At 30.2% G+C, this 16,032-nt stretch overlaps 2 protein-coding genes across 5 annotated transcripts; one reads left to right on the top strand and one right to left on the bottom strand.

Moving 5' to 3' along the window:
* Positions 1-1,211: 1,211 nt before the first annotated feature.
* Rga (CCR4-NOT transcription complex subunit regena) lies at positions 1,212-6,109 on the top strand. Its single transcript, XM_076525876.1, has 9 exons — positions 1,212-1,895; positions 2,352-2,414; positions 2,536-3,017; positions 3,162-3,388; positions 4,512-4,754; positions 4,889-5,150; positions 5,222-5,329; positions 5,421-5,646; positions 5,997-6,109. Exons 3-8 carry the CDS (start codon positions 2,692-2,694, stop codon positions 5,638-5,640), a joined length of 1,386 nt encoding a protein of 461 aa, XP_076381991.1. The 5' UTR covers positions 1,212-1,895; positions 2,352-2,414; positions 2,536-2,691; the 3' UTR covers positions 5,641-5,646; positions 5,997-6,109.
* LOC117224274 (malonyl-CoA decarboxylase, mitochondrial) lies at positions 4,781-14,825 on the bottom strand. 4 transcript variants are annotated; one of them, XR_013034657.1, is made up of 14 exons: positions 12,544-14,825; positions 12,284-12,463; positions 10,075-12,212; positions 8,782-8,922; positions 8,549-8,689; positions 8,093-8,245; positions 7,852-8,005; positions 7,470-7,609; positions 7,262-7,397; positions 6,974-7,186; positions 6,803-6,908; positions 6,562-6,725; positions 5,042-5,140; positions 4,781-4,966 (listed from the first exon to the last, which is right to left on the bottom strand). XR_013034657.1 is itself a non-coding variant. In XM_076525871.1 (13 exons), exons 3-12 carry the CDS (start codon positions 9,848-9,850, stop codon positions 6,605-6,607), a joined length of 1,497 nt encoding a protein of 498 aa, XP_076381986.1. In that variant the 5' UTR covers positions 9,851-12,212; positions 12,284-12,463; positions 12,544-14,824; the 3' UTR covers positions 4,781-5,140; positions 6,562-6,604. The 4 variants fall into 4 exon arrangements, 1 of the variants encoding a protein (XP_076381986.1); XR_013034655.1 differs by having other exon boundaries at positions 9,659-12,212; positions 12,544-14,824; XR_013034656.1 differs by having other exon boundaries at positions 9,659-12,122; positions 12,544-14,824.
* Between the last annotated feature and the right edge of the window lie 1,207 nt (positions 14,826-16,032).

Genomic DNA, 16,032 nt, shown 5'->3' with positions numbered 1-16,032 from the left:
TCTACATGACGTCATAGTGAACTCGATGTATAAGCTATGCTCGTATATTTAAAATTTCGAAAGAATTAAATACGACGTTTTAATATTCGACATTAATGAGTATGCAAATATGTTTAATTTTCAGGAAACAAATTCAAGTGATTAAATATGAAATATTCATAGGCCGTATGTGGGGAAGATATATTCCCACCACTATTTCAATTCTCTTTGCAGTCTTTGAAATAACACGCACGAACTGTTATTTTTAAAAATATTCAAAATTACGTTCACATAACACGGTGATTGATAGTGAATATAACATCTAAGTAGATAACGTCAAAGATTTGAATTTGAAACCTGGTGCCGTATCAGCCATTTTGAATGGTCATCTTTTTATTCCGCATACGTCACAATTATCTTCAGTGAGTTATCTTTGCTTCACTCATCTCTGGCTCTTCTATACACGCACTATACACGTGATGTGTCTAGTAGGCTAATTGTAAGAATAATAAGAAATGGTATATATGCATACGATTTTGAATTTAAACACATGTAGATTCGAGGTAATATGAATGAAAATAAACATTTTTGCTCTACAAGTTGAGATAGAGTAACGAAACAATATTTAAGATGTACATACATTGTACACTTGTATTTGTAAACTGAATTTGTGTATATATTAAACATAATTGAAATTCGAATTAAAGATAATAATTTATTAATGCATTCGTATGAAAATAATTATCTATGTCTTTAATTTATGTTTTTAAAGGATACATACATACAAAGTTTACATCACACGTGGTTAAACTTTATGTGGCAATACGTGGTCCAATAATCCCTATGATTTTATGCATCGGATTGGATCATATTGAAATTTCGAATAATTATTTTATATTAGAAATTACAATCACAGCTTTCCAAGCTAATTGAATCAACAAATAAATATTTTCATTTTATGTGTTAATAAAATGTAATTTAAGATACAGCGTGTGTGCATAGTAGATACATACATAAGATTGTTCTCTAAATGTAAGAGCTGCTAAGAGAAAACAATTGACAATACGATAGTCAAATTCAAAATGAAAAACTATTTGATTATCACATAACATTAAACATATAAGTTTAATTTGAATGAAATAATTCATCAGTTAATTATCATTATTATTATTTACAGTTTGTAATTTGTTCAATATCCGAAATTTTGAATATCTCAGTATTTAATTTGATTGCGCCGTAGAATTGGTTAATATGGCAGAAATTCGTGTCTCTAGTGTTGTTTAAGTTTGTGAAACTGATTGACAAAACAGAAGTTTATTTGTTAAGAGCATTATAATGTGCATAAAAGTATATTTTTTGGGACGTGTCAGCGTGAAAATCCTCTCTAATACAAACCACCAATAATTCGACATAACTTTTACCTTATCAGATTTCATTCCAAGTCAACATCGACGTTTTTGTGTTTTTTTTTACACTCATTTACTTTGTTTATTATGAATTTAATGGATTCTTTTATGCAGTAACTTAACAACGGATTCAATAATATAGGTAATCAAATTTAGGCCATCATATCCTTAATATTTTGATTATGTAGACGTTAGAAACTTTGCTTTCTTTGTGCTTGTTACTGATTTCTATCATTACAATGTCAAAATCACCAATTTTCAGTTCGATAGTTTTCTGAAATTTCCAAGTCTTCTTTACATCCGAAATTTCATTGTACTTTCGAGGTACTAATTATAATAACAAAAAAAGTTTAATTAATCATTTTCATTACATTACCATATTACCATATATAATCAGTGTATAATCACAGTAACAAGTTGTTCTTGTTGAAATTAGTTTCATATCTTATTCATTTTTTTGTGATTATGGATTTATCTAGAAATATGAAAACATTCCAGAATAATGTTCAGGTTAGTTTATGAGTATTTAGAAAGTATGTATGTTTGTTAACAAGCGTATGTTCTAGAATGTTAGCTTTTAAGAAAAATCATGTGATACGAGTATCATGTTATTTAATAATATCATATATATGTTTCTTTACTTGATATTGATTAAACAAGTAAATAAATACTATCTATGTATTTCTATAAAAATATTTCCTTTCGTATAAACAATTAACGTATAAAGCATAAGTAATTAAAATTAGCTTTTCTTTTTAGAATAATATAATGCATTCCATTGTATACATTTACTTACTCATATAAATAAAGGAAAAAATAAACAAACTGCTTTATTACATATTATAGTACATTAAATGTAATTGTTCATTTTAATAAACCAATATATAGTAACCAGTAGTTACTAAACCAATATGAAATTAAGCAATACAACATTTTCATGGAAATGATATCTTTCCTTGCCAATAGGTCCATTCTCATTTCCTGTCTACGATTTTGATATGACCAAAGCATTGGTGCTGCGATAAAGAGGTAAAAATTTCAATACACACATTGTTCAAATATAAAAAAAGAGATACTAAGGTTTCTAAGTAATTGCTAACTGTTCGCCATTCATCTTACAAAATTTTTGTTTTCTGCCTCGTCGTTGCAGGTTGCTACTAGGAGCTATTGTCATGGATTTTCCTCAGTTCCATGAAATTGAACAGCTTACAAGTGATGCAATAAAAAACAAGTGATTGTGTGGTAATTGACATAAAAAGTGTGTTGGTGTGCCCCAGCAGGTACTTTGTAGTGGAGCCACCAGGCTATGGCCAACCTGAACTTTGAGCAGCCGCCACGCAGTACTGCGAACACAAGCCTTACATCGCGTACGGGTGGTGGGGGGGGCTTAAATTCGTCTACCCTGACAGGTCATGTCACACCTACGTCGGGCATGTTCTCAGGCTCGTCTACAAGCACTTCAAATTCAATCACTTCTGCGGTAGTAGTTACTAGCGTATATATTGGAGCCTCAGGAGCTGCAGGTGGACAAAGTAATCATCAACCTCAACAACAACAGCTCTCTCCTATGGGCAGTAGGGGTCTGTTTGGGCAGAGAGCTTTTACAGATAGACGTACAATGCCTGCTCTTGGGTTAGTTTCTAATTATGATTAATAGAACAACTTGTCAGTTGTAACATTAATGTAGTAATTTTTGTCATAATATATTTTGTTATATGTCTGTATTTATAGAAATATTTCATATGAAAAAAATTAAAAGTTTATACGCATTTATAGAACTTCAAATCCAATGGGTAGCATGGGCACGTTTGGAATACCACAAAGTCGTAATTACGGATCTCAAGGACAAATAAATAATTTTCACTCTGTTTTTGGCAGTGGAGGAGGTGGAGATACAAGTACTCCTCCATTGTTGGATCTGTCTGAGTTTCCTTCGTTAACAAACAGAGGACAGGGTGATTCTATGCCACAACCTAGTCCCATGCCTGGCAAACAACCCTATGGTATGTATCAATAATTTTTCAAGTTTTAAAACACATGCTATTTTAGTATTTATGGACTATGAAGTTACATACGTAACAGACAAATGCCCTGGAAACTGAATTTCAATCAGTTTAAATTTCTGTTTGTATTGATTTTAATTGAACTTTCTCTTAAGTGTAAATGAATTTTACCTATGTTTTATTAATTGTTTATGTGGACTAATTTTAATTTTTAATACATTTGCCACATTTCAAAAAAACATTCAATGTAATTATGCAATATAATGATACTTTCACGCATTTAACAAAAATCTTACAACTCATTTGATGAATTTTATTTTCAAAGTAAAGTTATATTTTACTCAGGTATAGCCTAAATTCTTGTTTATGTGCTACAATATCTATTATGGATGGTAAGAAAAAACAAAAATTTTGATCTTTTCTTAGTTTTAATAATTTATTGGTAGTAAATAGAATAAAAATTTGAAAAATGGAGGTACTAAGCAAGTACAAGTATTTACAATATCTTATAAAAACTGACATTTTAATTGAAGTTTTAAGCTAAGATGTTTAATCCTAATATTCACAGTCCAAAATACTGAGACTAAGTGTAATAGATCTTAAAGAAATTTTCAAACTAGTGGCATAGTACCTAGAAGAGCATTCTTTAGTAGTACTTTTAAAAAAGTTCTTGCATTTCTGTAAGTTTAAATATAGATTTCTGAATAATGTATCTTCAAAATAAAATAGAATATGTATAGTTCTTTTCTATTTACAACTGATTTAATCTTTGAACAAAAATTTATTCAAGATTTAAAAAACGAACACGATCTTGTAAATCAGGTGGCTTAAATATCACGTGATTCTTTCACGATTTAATTCTTTTGTTTTAAAATTAATAAATAGTTTTCTTAAATGAATTATTTATCGTAAACAGGAAAAATATGTAATACTTGCTCTTTTGCTTAATACCTTCTCAAGTGCTACAGAGATTTTGTCTTCAGATACCGTTTTCAATTTTATAAACTATAGATTTGTAAAGTACATTCGATTTCTATATTATTTAAAAATTTCATAAATATAACAACAATTATGATTATGCAATAAATACTTATTGTTATATAAGTATTTATATGAATTGTAGTTGGAATGGTAAAACAACCAACATCTGAATCGAGTGAATTTACTATGAGTTCTGAAGATTTCCCAGCATTACCAGGGACACAAAATAGAGAAGGACCATCACCAGGTGGAAGCGTGTCTGGAGACAAAAATGTACCTGTTGGACTTGGTCCTGAAATTGGACAAGATGTATTGCAAGGAAATAGAGCACATGGATCTGATATGTCTCAGTCATCTAAAAGGGGCATACAAACATCTCCTGATGGTACTAAAACTATTTACACAAACAAATAAGCGTACCATTTATTCTTTATTGTTGTACTCTTACAATATTCTTTAATTTTAAAACGTTTGCTACTTCTTATACTTTAAATCTATATTTATTGTTATATTTTATAGGGAAAGTAACCAATATACCAGCTAGTATGGTAAAAGATCAGTTTGGAATGATTGGGCTTTTAACATTTATTAGGGCAGCTGAAACAGATCCCAATTTAGTATCTTTGGCACTAGGCCAAGACCTAACAGCATTAGGATTAAATCTCAACTCACCAGAAAATCTTTACCAAAACTTTGGTGGTCCTTGGGCTGAAACACCATGTCGACCTCAAGATATTGACTTTCATGTGCCGCCAGAATATCTTATTAATGCTGCAATCAGGTATTATTTATTGCTACTAATTATTGATGATAATTAAAATCATTTACTTTATGTATTATTCTTAATTCTAGAGATAAACTAGCACCAGTTAAATTAAATCGATATAAGGAAGATGTACTATTTTATATGTTTTATACAAATGTTGGGGATGTTCTGCAATTAGCAGCAGCAGCAGAATTGTAACTATATACAATTATCATTATATGCAATGTCTTAATAGTTATTATACAACGACCTTAATAAGTACATTGTTGATTCTAACTGCTTTAGGTATAGTAGAGAGTGGCGATATCATATGGAAGAAAAGGTGTGGATAACGCAAGCACCAGGATTTGGACATGTAGAAAAAACATCAACATATGAACGTGGTACTTATTATTATTTTGATGCGCAAAGTTGGAGAAAAGTAGCAAAGGAATTTCGTTTGGATTATACAAAACTAGAAAGTAGACCTCATCTTCCCACAAACTTTCACCAAACCCAGCCTTGACTACAGGTACTTAAAAAAATACAATTTTTCTTTGTAAACAGGGTGTTACGTTGTACTGTTTGCTTCTGTTCATAATTTATTTTATGTTATACCAATTGTTCTACAGAAATTGCCTAAAGTGAATTTATTTTTAAAAATTGTTCGAATTCGTTGGCAACTCTGTTTAATACGCTAAAGAATTATTGTCAGCATTAAGGTCATATTGCATCTTGAATGTTTATATTGTAGTTATTAGTAAAAAATTTTTTTCATATTTTAGTGCATTGAATTTGATCCTGATGTACTCTCACAACGAAACATCCTTCATAGAAATGGACAATATTTGTATAATAGTACAACATAAATTTTCATTTCAGATCTGCTTGCAGACTATTGTGCTGTCTTTAAGCTGGACAGGAAACAGCTATTGTATAAATGAACAAATGTAATAATCTTTAATAAAAACATAAAATTTGAAGAGTAATAGAAAGCAATCTTGAATTAACTGCTTGTAACTAGAAATGGAAAATGACCTGATGTATGTATATGGTAGTAACAAATAGGATCTCTGTATATAATTCTGATATAAGATAACATAGATCTGAAATATTCAGATATTGATTGAAGAAACCTAGTATCTTTGTAATGTACATAAAAATAGTAAACGTTCGAAGACTAAACAAAATTTTATCAATTAGTAACTCAAGTACTATTTCTGTAAGTACTATATTTGTATAATTTCCATCTGAAATTTGGAAATATTTTGTAACTTTTAATTGATACCTTAATATTAATAATATCTTTTTTAATTACACCCTTGTTGGATTTTAATAATTTAATCATGTTTCATATTGAGACATATAAATATTGGTGTAACTAGATTTTAGAGTATTAATTGGAATATCATTTAATATGAGTAATTCTTTTAATGTGTAATCTTACCATATAAATATTTCTCCTAAAATCAATCTCTTCTTTCATAATTTTACAATTTATTCCATAATTTTTCGTGCTCTATCGTGAGATTAATTACACTTTTAGATGCATGTATGAAATAATTTTCAATATAATTTTGACTATTTTTTTCACTTTCATTTAAATAATATCTGTTGACAAAATATAAATCTTAAAATATACCGTGTTTGGAATAGTGTAAATTATGTCAAATTTAGAACTTTACTACCTGTAGTTCACCATAATACCACAACTATTTGTTATACCACGCGGTGAAGGATCAGCTAACCAGTTTATTCTCCACATAACCGCTCCATTACGCAAATGGAAATTGGCTATAGTAAAGATACAATATTAATATTACATTCCTGTTTAAATGTTACAATTAGAATCAACATACCAACGTTATTTAAGGCATAATTCCGTCGTTTCTCTTTGTACAAGTACCAAGCACATGCACGAATTAATGGTTGTTTTAAAACATTGCATAAATCTTCATCCCTGATCCACAGTGAATTGTTAAAAACTTTTTTTAATCCAAGGGCTATGTTTTCTTCTTTTAGGACATTTTGTATAGACCTAGATTCTTCGTTCGTAAAAATACAATGTATATCTAAAAGAGAGCATTTGATATAAAAAATGTTTTTAAACTTTCTTTTAAGTGAAGTTAAAAGGTCATTATATTTACCCTGTTTTAATTTTTCAAGTAACCAACTACTAAAATTGGGTATTGGTGATAAAGTAGATAATTTAGATATGTTAGGAAATTCAGATACTATTTGACGCACTACTTCCATTATTAAATAATTGCCCAGTTCAATACCCTATAAAAGAAAAGAATATTTCTTTTAAAACGTCATACTTTAAATTTGTAGATGTTTATGTGGCTTATTTACTTGTAATCCTATTTGTGTAGAAGTAATCGAATAAAATATTGCTGTTTTTATTTTAGATTTGTCTTCTTCTAAGAATGTAATATCTGTTTTTGTACTGCCAAGAATTCTAGCTTTTGCTTCTTCAATACCTTTTACAGAATCTATAAATTGATGATGTATTAATATGAACAGTATAATATTTAAGTTCATTTCTAGATACAGATTTTTTTAAATAACAACTGCACTAATATATGAGCATTTTGTTTTCAAAAGTATACAAATCTGTTAAAATTTACTTTAATTAATCAGACATTATTATAATATTAAGTACTACTCAAGTACTATAAAAAAAATTGATCATTATGTGTTGCATGACAGTCTAAAAATAATTATAATTTCATACTAGGTATTATATCACATAATGCTGTGTGCAATACAACAAGAGGATCTCTTGGCATAGATCGATGTGTAAATATATAGCATCTTCTATAAGGTCCAACTCTTTGTTTTAAATCTATCCAATTCTTTATAGGATGTATTGCTTCATAGTCTGAAATCTTATAAAAAATAGATACAATTTTAAATAATAATTAATATTATTTATTATTAATATTATTTAGTGATAGATGATTAAAAATGGTTACCTTTTGCAATATGTCGCACGAACTTTGCCAAGTTACTCTTTCTAAGTGTAGAAATCCAACTGAAAACCAGAGTAATAACAAATCTCGTAGTGAAATGTTTAATTGCTGTATTATGATATTTGCATCTGTTTCTTTATGTTCTGACATCAACTCCTATTAAAAATATACATAAGGTATATTTGAAACATTACTGTTTCAATTAGAGTTTTGTAAAAAGTGTTATAGGTAAATGAATGTTTCTTCCCAAGGGCTATCATCTATGAATGAATATTACATGTGCATTTTACATAATTTTAATGGAAGCAAAAGATTTTCAGGTGATAAAATTAGATGGCACATCCTATACATAACGAAATACCTTTTTTCAATTATTCTTTTCTGAACGATAGTGATTTGAAAATTTCTAATTTAATCAATATAATTAATCAATAATTTGTATCGTGTTAAATTGCTTACTAAAATATCTGTTCTTAAATCAACAAGAAATTTTACACCATTTTCCAGTCTCCCAATAATAATAAAAAGCCATTGATAATTTGGTATGAGCATATTTTTTAAATTTCTTTCATATGAAAGTGTTCGTGTTTCATTATTAGGCTGAAATAAAAAAAATACTTATTATTATTAAACAGTGCAATATGATATATAATCTAGGAAACACAAATTATAGTTACAAAAAATATACAAACCTCTTCAGAAACCAATTTCTTTGCCATGTTATATACATTATTATGTTGAACAGCATACTCAGATGCCAATATATATAGAAGCTTTTGCCTATCTTCCTTTTCACTTTCATAGTATCCTCTACAGAATGTACGGGCTTTACTCTAAAAAAAAGTTTGAATTTAATATGTAACATGTTTCTGAAATGCCAATACAAGATACAGTGTAGTGTTCTGCAATAAGATTCTGTTTTTATATAAACTAATGTTGGAAATTCAGTTAATTGCGAATTCTATCAATATGATATATTGAATTTTTGCAATAATGTAATATAAATAATAATAAAATCAATGTAAAAATAATAGAATCATATTATTGCTAATCAGTATTATTAGAATACATTATTAATTCTACTACATACTAAGATATATTTAATTTAATATTATAATAGTATATAATACTATAGAAAAGATTTTGATTATCATATGTGGTTTTCATTTTTTTATAAATTTATGTGAATAATACAAATACTATACTAGAGGTAGTCAGGGAGAAATATTGGTTTTTTATTTATTAAAAATACAGTGGGACAAAATACTTTTGTATACAATTGAAGTAACTTTTTAATAGAAAAGTGAATTACAAGACGCAGATAAACTATTTAAGATATAGTAACTCGAATGTCAAAAAACTCCAAAGTGACTGAAAATTTTCGTGGAAACTATAAAGGAGAAAGAGTTTCCACAATATGTTGTTATGTTTTAAATATATAATAATTTATATAATTTTTAACAAAACATGATAGATATGATATAGGAAAATACAAAGTTATAGTATAGATGGCCTGGGATTCCTGGGTTGCACAGTATGAAATAGTAATACCTTGTGGTTAAAACTAACCTCAATAATCCAGTTACTGATTTTACTATTTTTAAATTTAAAAACTTCCTCTAATTGTTCCTTCAAAAATGTAATATTTTTACAAGATACGTTTTGACTAAAGGAACATTTCAAAATTTTTACATTGCATCTTGAAACAAATTTAGTATTAGGAATAACACCTAAGGCTTTGAGATAAACGTTCCTGATCATTATTTTCAAATAAATGGACAGAATTTTAATTTATAATACATAAAAATAACAGAAAATAATAAATAAAGTAGACTTATATTTAACAGTTTCACGTATTCTTCTCATTCAATGTGTATAGTTAAACAAGTAATCGCATTTTGTAGTAAAGTATAATCTAATCGTGTATGTTAATTGAATGAGATTGTGTATCAAATACTCGGGTGCTCGGGTTACCCATGAAATACCTGAGTATGTACATAGACAAAAATTGCCCGGGTACCAGTGTATTTCTTAAACATAAGATATATGACATCTTAGAGCATATATGTACATATACCTGGAGGCAGTATCTATACTATGTATTAGTGATTATGAAACCTATGAAACCACTTCATGGAAAGAAATAGATTCAAATCCAGGTCAAGATTTTTTAAATAAGGTACACCCAATAGTAATAACGTCTTTTGTTTTATTTTACTGATAAAGGTATTTATTATTGATTGTAATTCTTATCATTTAATAAAACAATGAGTAGATTACTTGGGAAAATAATTGGATAAAGTAATAAACACATAATTACTCAAGTACATATATATATAATTTTTTATTGATTACAGTTAATTATAGTACGTGTCAATCTCCTTCTTACGCTTTTTATCGATGAACTCCTTTCCCGTTCAAAGTGACTCATTCGAATTCGCATATACATATTAATTAATTTTTTTAATAATTTATACTATGTTGTTTTATATCTTTTGTGTACCGTATAGGCAGCAATGAATTCGAAATTTTATTTAAAATTGTCTCAATTAATGTAGAATATATGCTTTTTCTAGAACTATATAAATTCCTAAAATTATTTTCAATTATTTTACGAATTTGTATGATGTCTGGACATGGTCGAACATTTCTATGTATAATTCATAGAAATAATAAAATAAATATATAAATCTATAATAGCGCTATAGGCCTGGGACCTGAATAAAATGAGAGGGGGAAACTTCAACCAATACGTATTCAGTAAAAAGAGACAGATCGTACTGAATTTGAATCTATCTCTTTCTACGAAGTGGTTTCATACTCAGCAGAGAAATAGATAGATACATACTGCCTCTAGGTATATGTGTATGCTTTAAGTAAACAAAATATTTCTATTTCACAAGACACAGTTTACCTTTTTATAGTAAAAATCAAATTCTGCGTTTCGATTATTTTCTACATTACATTTTGATTTTGAAATAAGAATATTAGTGAATCAACATTTTCTTGCAGTGAACTACTGCATTACATACGTATTTTCATTTTATCTACATATGTAGATAAATTACATATATTAAATAAAAAAAATAAATATTAAATAAAAAAGAAATATATTAAATATTTGTACACTTAATCTAACATTATTTTCATAGTATACAATTCCTTATTTGAAATGCTCTTTGACATCTTTCTCACTTCATGTTTTATCGTGTTCGTATCTTCAAAATAAAGCACCCGGTTGAATTTACTTATTTTGAAGAATCGAATGAGAGAGAAGAAGTTAGGAAGTTAGAGTTACGAGTTCCGGAAGTTAGGACGGATAATCGAGTATTGTAATATATGTATTAAACTGTGCTGAAAACTCGCGAATCCAGTAATTTCGCTTATGACATCAGCTAATAACAAGAGCAATAATGCCGTTACAGCACATAAACACCATGAGTCGTACCGTCGTGAAACTTGATCTGACGATGGATAAGAGTATCGGTTACCCGTTTCAATCGCAGAGATAGCCGCAACGTTACTGATCTAAGAAAGATAAAATCATTTCGCGAACTTTTTATGCACATCTCGCGTTTTTCTGATCGAAAACTTCAACGTATAACTAAAATCATTCGAATCGAAATAATAACTGTTATGCAATGATTCTTTATAATATATTATAATATAATATATATTATTATTATATTATTATTATATATTATTATATTATTCTTTATAATGTATTATATTATAATAAAATATTCTTATTGTGTAAACAATAACACTGTATGCACAGGAAGCACAAATTATTTTTCATAACATAAACGAGTAGGATTCTACGTATGCAGTGAATTCTCGCGAAATGTATATGTATTTGGATGTCAGTTTACGTTTCAGTTTTAATCGTACGATATCCTCACATGCCAGAAGTATGCGTCGAACGTTTTTAAATAGCTTCAATTTTGCGAGCAATATCACGCGATGTAAAGCATAGGTTCAATGATGCACGCAACTCTTCTTTGCACCGTAATCGTTCACATCTTTCCACAAGCTGAAATTGACAAATTTTGCGTGCGTGACTTCAAAATATTCTTTAGACTTTCCCTTCAAATCTCTAGAATTTTTTATGTTTCACTTTTGGCTGAAATGAATCGAACATCGATCTGTATTGTCTTTTAAATCTTCCGCATTGTTATACATTGTTATACATACCTTTCTTTCTTATAGATCTGTTCTGGCAGAAAGTCGGCACAAATATTTTCGAGAACGTTTGCATCTCGAACTTACTGTTTCCTGTTGAAACTTTAGTGTTTATTGAACAAGAAAATGCTGCACAGATTTTGCCATGTGGGTTGCAGCATTATCGCGTATCAAAATATAATTAGCCTCCGTCTGTAATACGAATGCCATTAATTTAATATACTTCTCGCTATTCATGAGCTTCGATAACGTTATCCGACGCTGACACATACCATAATGCGATCCAAGTCAAACGGAGTTCTCCTTTCTTTACATCGTAAAAATAATAGGTCCGTTCATTAGGACCATTCAAATCGAATCTCTTCCGACGCTCAGAACGATGTCTCTCCGTTTCTTCTTTTTTATCCAGTAAACGTGACCGCGGATTAAACTTCGGTCATGCTTATTTATGGTTCTTAGTTAATACTCGAACATTATGTTTTGCTTATGTTAGTCCTGAGAAAGCAGTCTTCCAGATTTTCAAGATACAGATTTTTGAGCTGTAGAAACAGTTCACAATAGATGTATCGAAACTGTTTTTTCTTAAGTTATATCTTCATTTCTGTGAATAAAAAACTATAAATAAATGTTCTAATATATAACAAATATATGTATCATATATAATCAGAAAAATATAGAAAAAATGATCGAGAAAGTGGTTCAGTATATCAGGAACAAAAATCGCTGATGAACATGTCATGCTCTTTCTCGAGCAGCACTGGCGCAACTGGGCTAGTAATTTAAATTTATATTTATATACATGTATATATATATACACATATATGTATTACATTTAATCATGTAACTGAAACTATATCGTGTCTCGGTTACCCATGTAATTCGACTCGGATCTGTTCACAGTCATTTCTATATTCTACAATCTAAGATGTTACGTCACAAGAATATATGTATTTACATTTTTCTTAATACAGCAAATTAATAATCAACGGATAATTTTGTTTCGCAAACGACCGCTGTCATATACGAACGATCATGCTATATATTCTCCGAAATCATATTTCTTGTAGAAAGATATTCAACGCACGAGCAGCAGTCCTTTTTGACAAAGATAATAGAGTACGCTTAGGGCAAGCTACATAATTATATATAATTATATAATTTGGACTCGGAATTAAAAGATTGTTATTCGAATATGTTTCTGACAATTAATTTAAATGTTCACATATTTCTCTAAGGTCTGTAGAGGAACTAATTGTTGGAAAATAGTTTCTCTACAGACCTTAGAGGAATGTGTGAACATTTCAATTAATTGCCAGAAACATATTCGAATAACAATCTTTCAATTCCGAGTCCAAATTGGCCCGAGTCTCGCCGTTCGAGACTGACGATTAGTTAATGATTTTCGTTATTTCGCAACTTCTTTCAGTATTCGTTACGAGCACACGTTCACATATACATATTGCGTGGTCATTGCTCCATCGCCTGCTCTGTATTTGATGAGTAAGTCACGTGTGAATGTAACGCGACAATGAAGATGCGAAAAATGAACGAGGAAACGAGACGGATAAGGTCGCAGACGAGTGGCTATATAATCTGATACTTTCAGTTTAGCGGCCAACACCGTGCTCCAAAGTACAGTTAGAATTCATTACAACTATTTAACTGGAAGAGATTCTGGAGATCTAGGGACGATATCAAACTCGTTTACATTTAACGTTTGGACGCCACCCGAATTTAAGCAACATAAACAGGTGCTGCAATTCAAATGAGATTGGAGCTTACGATATCCCGATGTACGAGGTCATAGGGTACCATGACGAAATACTAGATACGAAATTGATGTGAACGTAGTCATCGTCTACAAAAATTGATCAATCTATGCATCTGTTGCAGCCAAATCAAGAAGTTTATTTCTTCGCGCGATAACGCAGTTTTGCGTGAAATAAAATTATTAAAGCTAATCTCGAGAACGCAGAGAAGTGCAGATATTTCCGAGCAGTTCGTGAGATCCGTCGATTTAAATGTTACTAAATTAATTGCAAATACTGCCTAGCAGTGTACGATATGCTCTGAACTCTAGAAGAATGAAATTCCAAGGCCGGAAAATGAAAAACGTGGCTCGAAGAAAAGTGAAAATGCTTGAAACAGATAACAATGAGAATACAGCATCAGCCTGCGTACGTTCACTGTACGGACATCTTTCTCCGTTGCTATATGAATTGTACATGTGCATGCTTATATTGCAATAGTTAGACGGGTGTTCGATTAACTCGGTTACGAGACAAGTAGGGTCATAAATAAAACATTAAGAATCGGCATCGATTAATGTCGCGACATTTATTATCGGTGGTTACAGCTGTAAATAGCCTGGAGCCTAACAGCGTCAACGTTCGCATGAATTTCTCGACAATAAAACCGCGCACGTAATTATTGTGGCTTACGATCGATATAACGATCGTATATAATATACTACATATAGTATATTATACTATATATATTATATATTATACTATATTATACTATATATATTATATATTATATATTATACTATATTATACTATATATATTATATATTATATATTATACTATATTATACTATATATATTATATATATTATATATTATACTATATTATACTATATATTATATACCTATCGGAATATAATGTGAAATCCCGCCAATATAAAGAGAAATGGGTGGCAAAACGTGTGACCTTACGAGCGGTCAAATTGTCTCTGCCTGTGAGCTTATAGTTTGAACGGTCTCGACGAGCAACGCTTTTGTATCATCTTCGCTATATAATTCATTTCAACGACCATTTTGAATATCAAATATATCCATAATACCTCAGACATCCTTGATGCCCGGATGTGAACCAAAACATAAAAGACTGGTTTCAACTGCGTAAACTTTAAAGCATGATGACGCGCGTTCATTTGCATTCCACGCTTCTCGGCCCTGTCGAATCGACGAATATTCTCTCGGTCTATTTGAAATGCAAATCGTTCCGACACTTTTACCGGGCAGTTTCTTCCTCGGAGATGTCAACGGAATCCGATCCTGGGTAAAGTCTCCGCGCCGGACGAAGAACTTCTCGTCAGAAATACGAAAATATCGCGGAGAAACTACGCGCGTCGACACTTTTCTAAACTTCGACGTTAGTTTATGACCATTCAGGAGCAGAAACAATTAACAAGTTGTACGCCGATATGTTCGGGAAACTCTCATCTATCTTCCAAGACCGATTAGAACTTCCTGTCGGTTTTACTTTTCACGCAGTAGCTGATTTTTCTCGAGAACTCTGAGGTTTCGTAGAAGCTCGTGTTTTTTGAGAATTGAGGGCAACAGAACGATTCGGCTTCCGGATTCTTCGTTGAGAAGCGAAGCTCTCTATAATGGTCGCATAGTGACTATTGGAAACTGGAAAAAAGTTTCAATTGCCGGATAAATATTTGGTGTGTATTCGTTATTTAAAATATAGTCTGCTCGACTCTGCTGATAAACGTCGGCCGAAATCTTTCGATAGAGAAAAGATTCCAAAAATATGGAATTGTGCTATTTTGAAGAATTCAACAAATTAATATCGGTGAAACGGTTACGAACTGTTGGTACAGGTATAGTCATAAGAAAAGAATATTTGCGTTTTCAAGAAAACGAGTTGGAAGATACTTCAAGTTCGTGTGGCTCGTGGCATGACAAGAAATAGAATTGGTATGTCATGGCTCGACACGCCACTTTAACACTATTACATAAATAGGAATC

Source organism: Megalopta genalis, chromosome 13 (genome assembly GCF_051020955.1).
Source record: "Megalopta genalis isolate 19385.01 chromosome 13, iyMegGena1_principal, whole genome shotgun sequence".
Classification (NCBI taxonomy): domain Eukaryota; kingdom Metazoa; phylum Arthropoda; class Insecta; order Hymenoptera; family Halictidae; genus Megalopta; species Megalopta genalis.
This window is presented reverse-complemented; position numbering and strand designations above follow the sequence as displayed.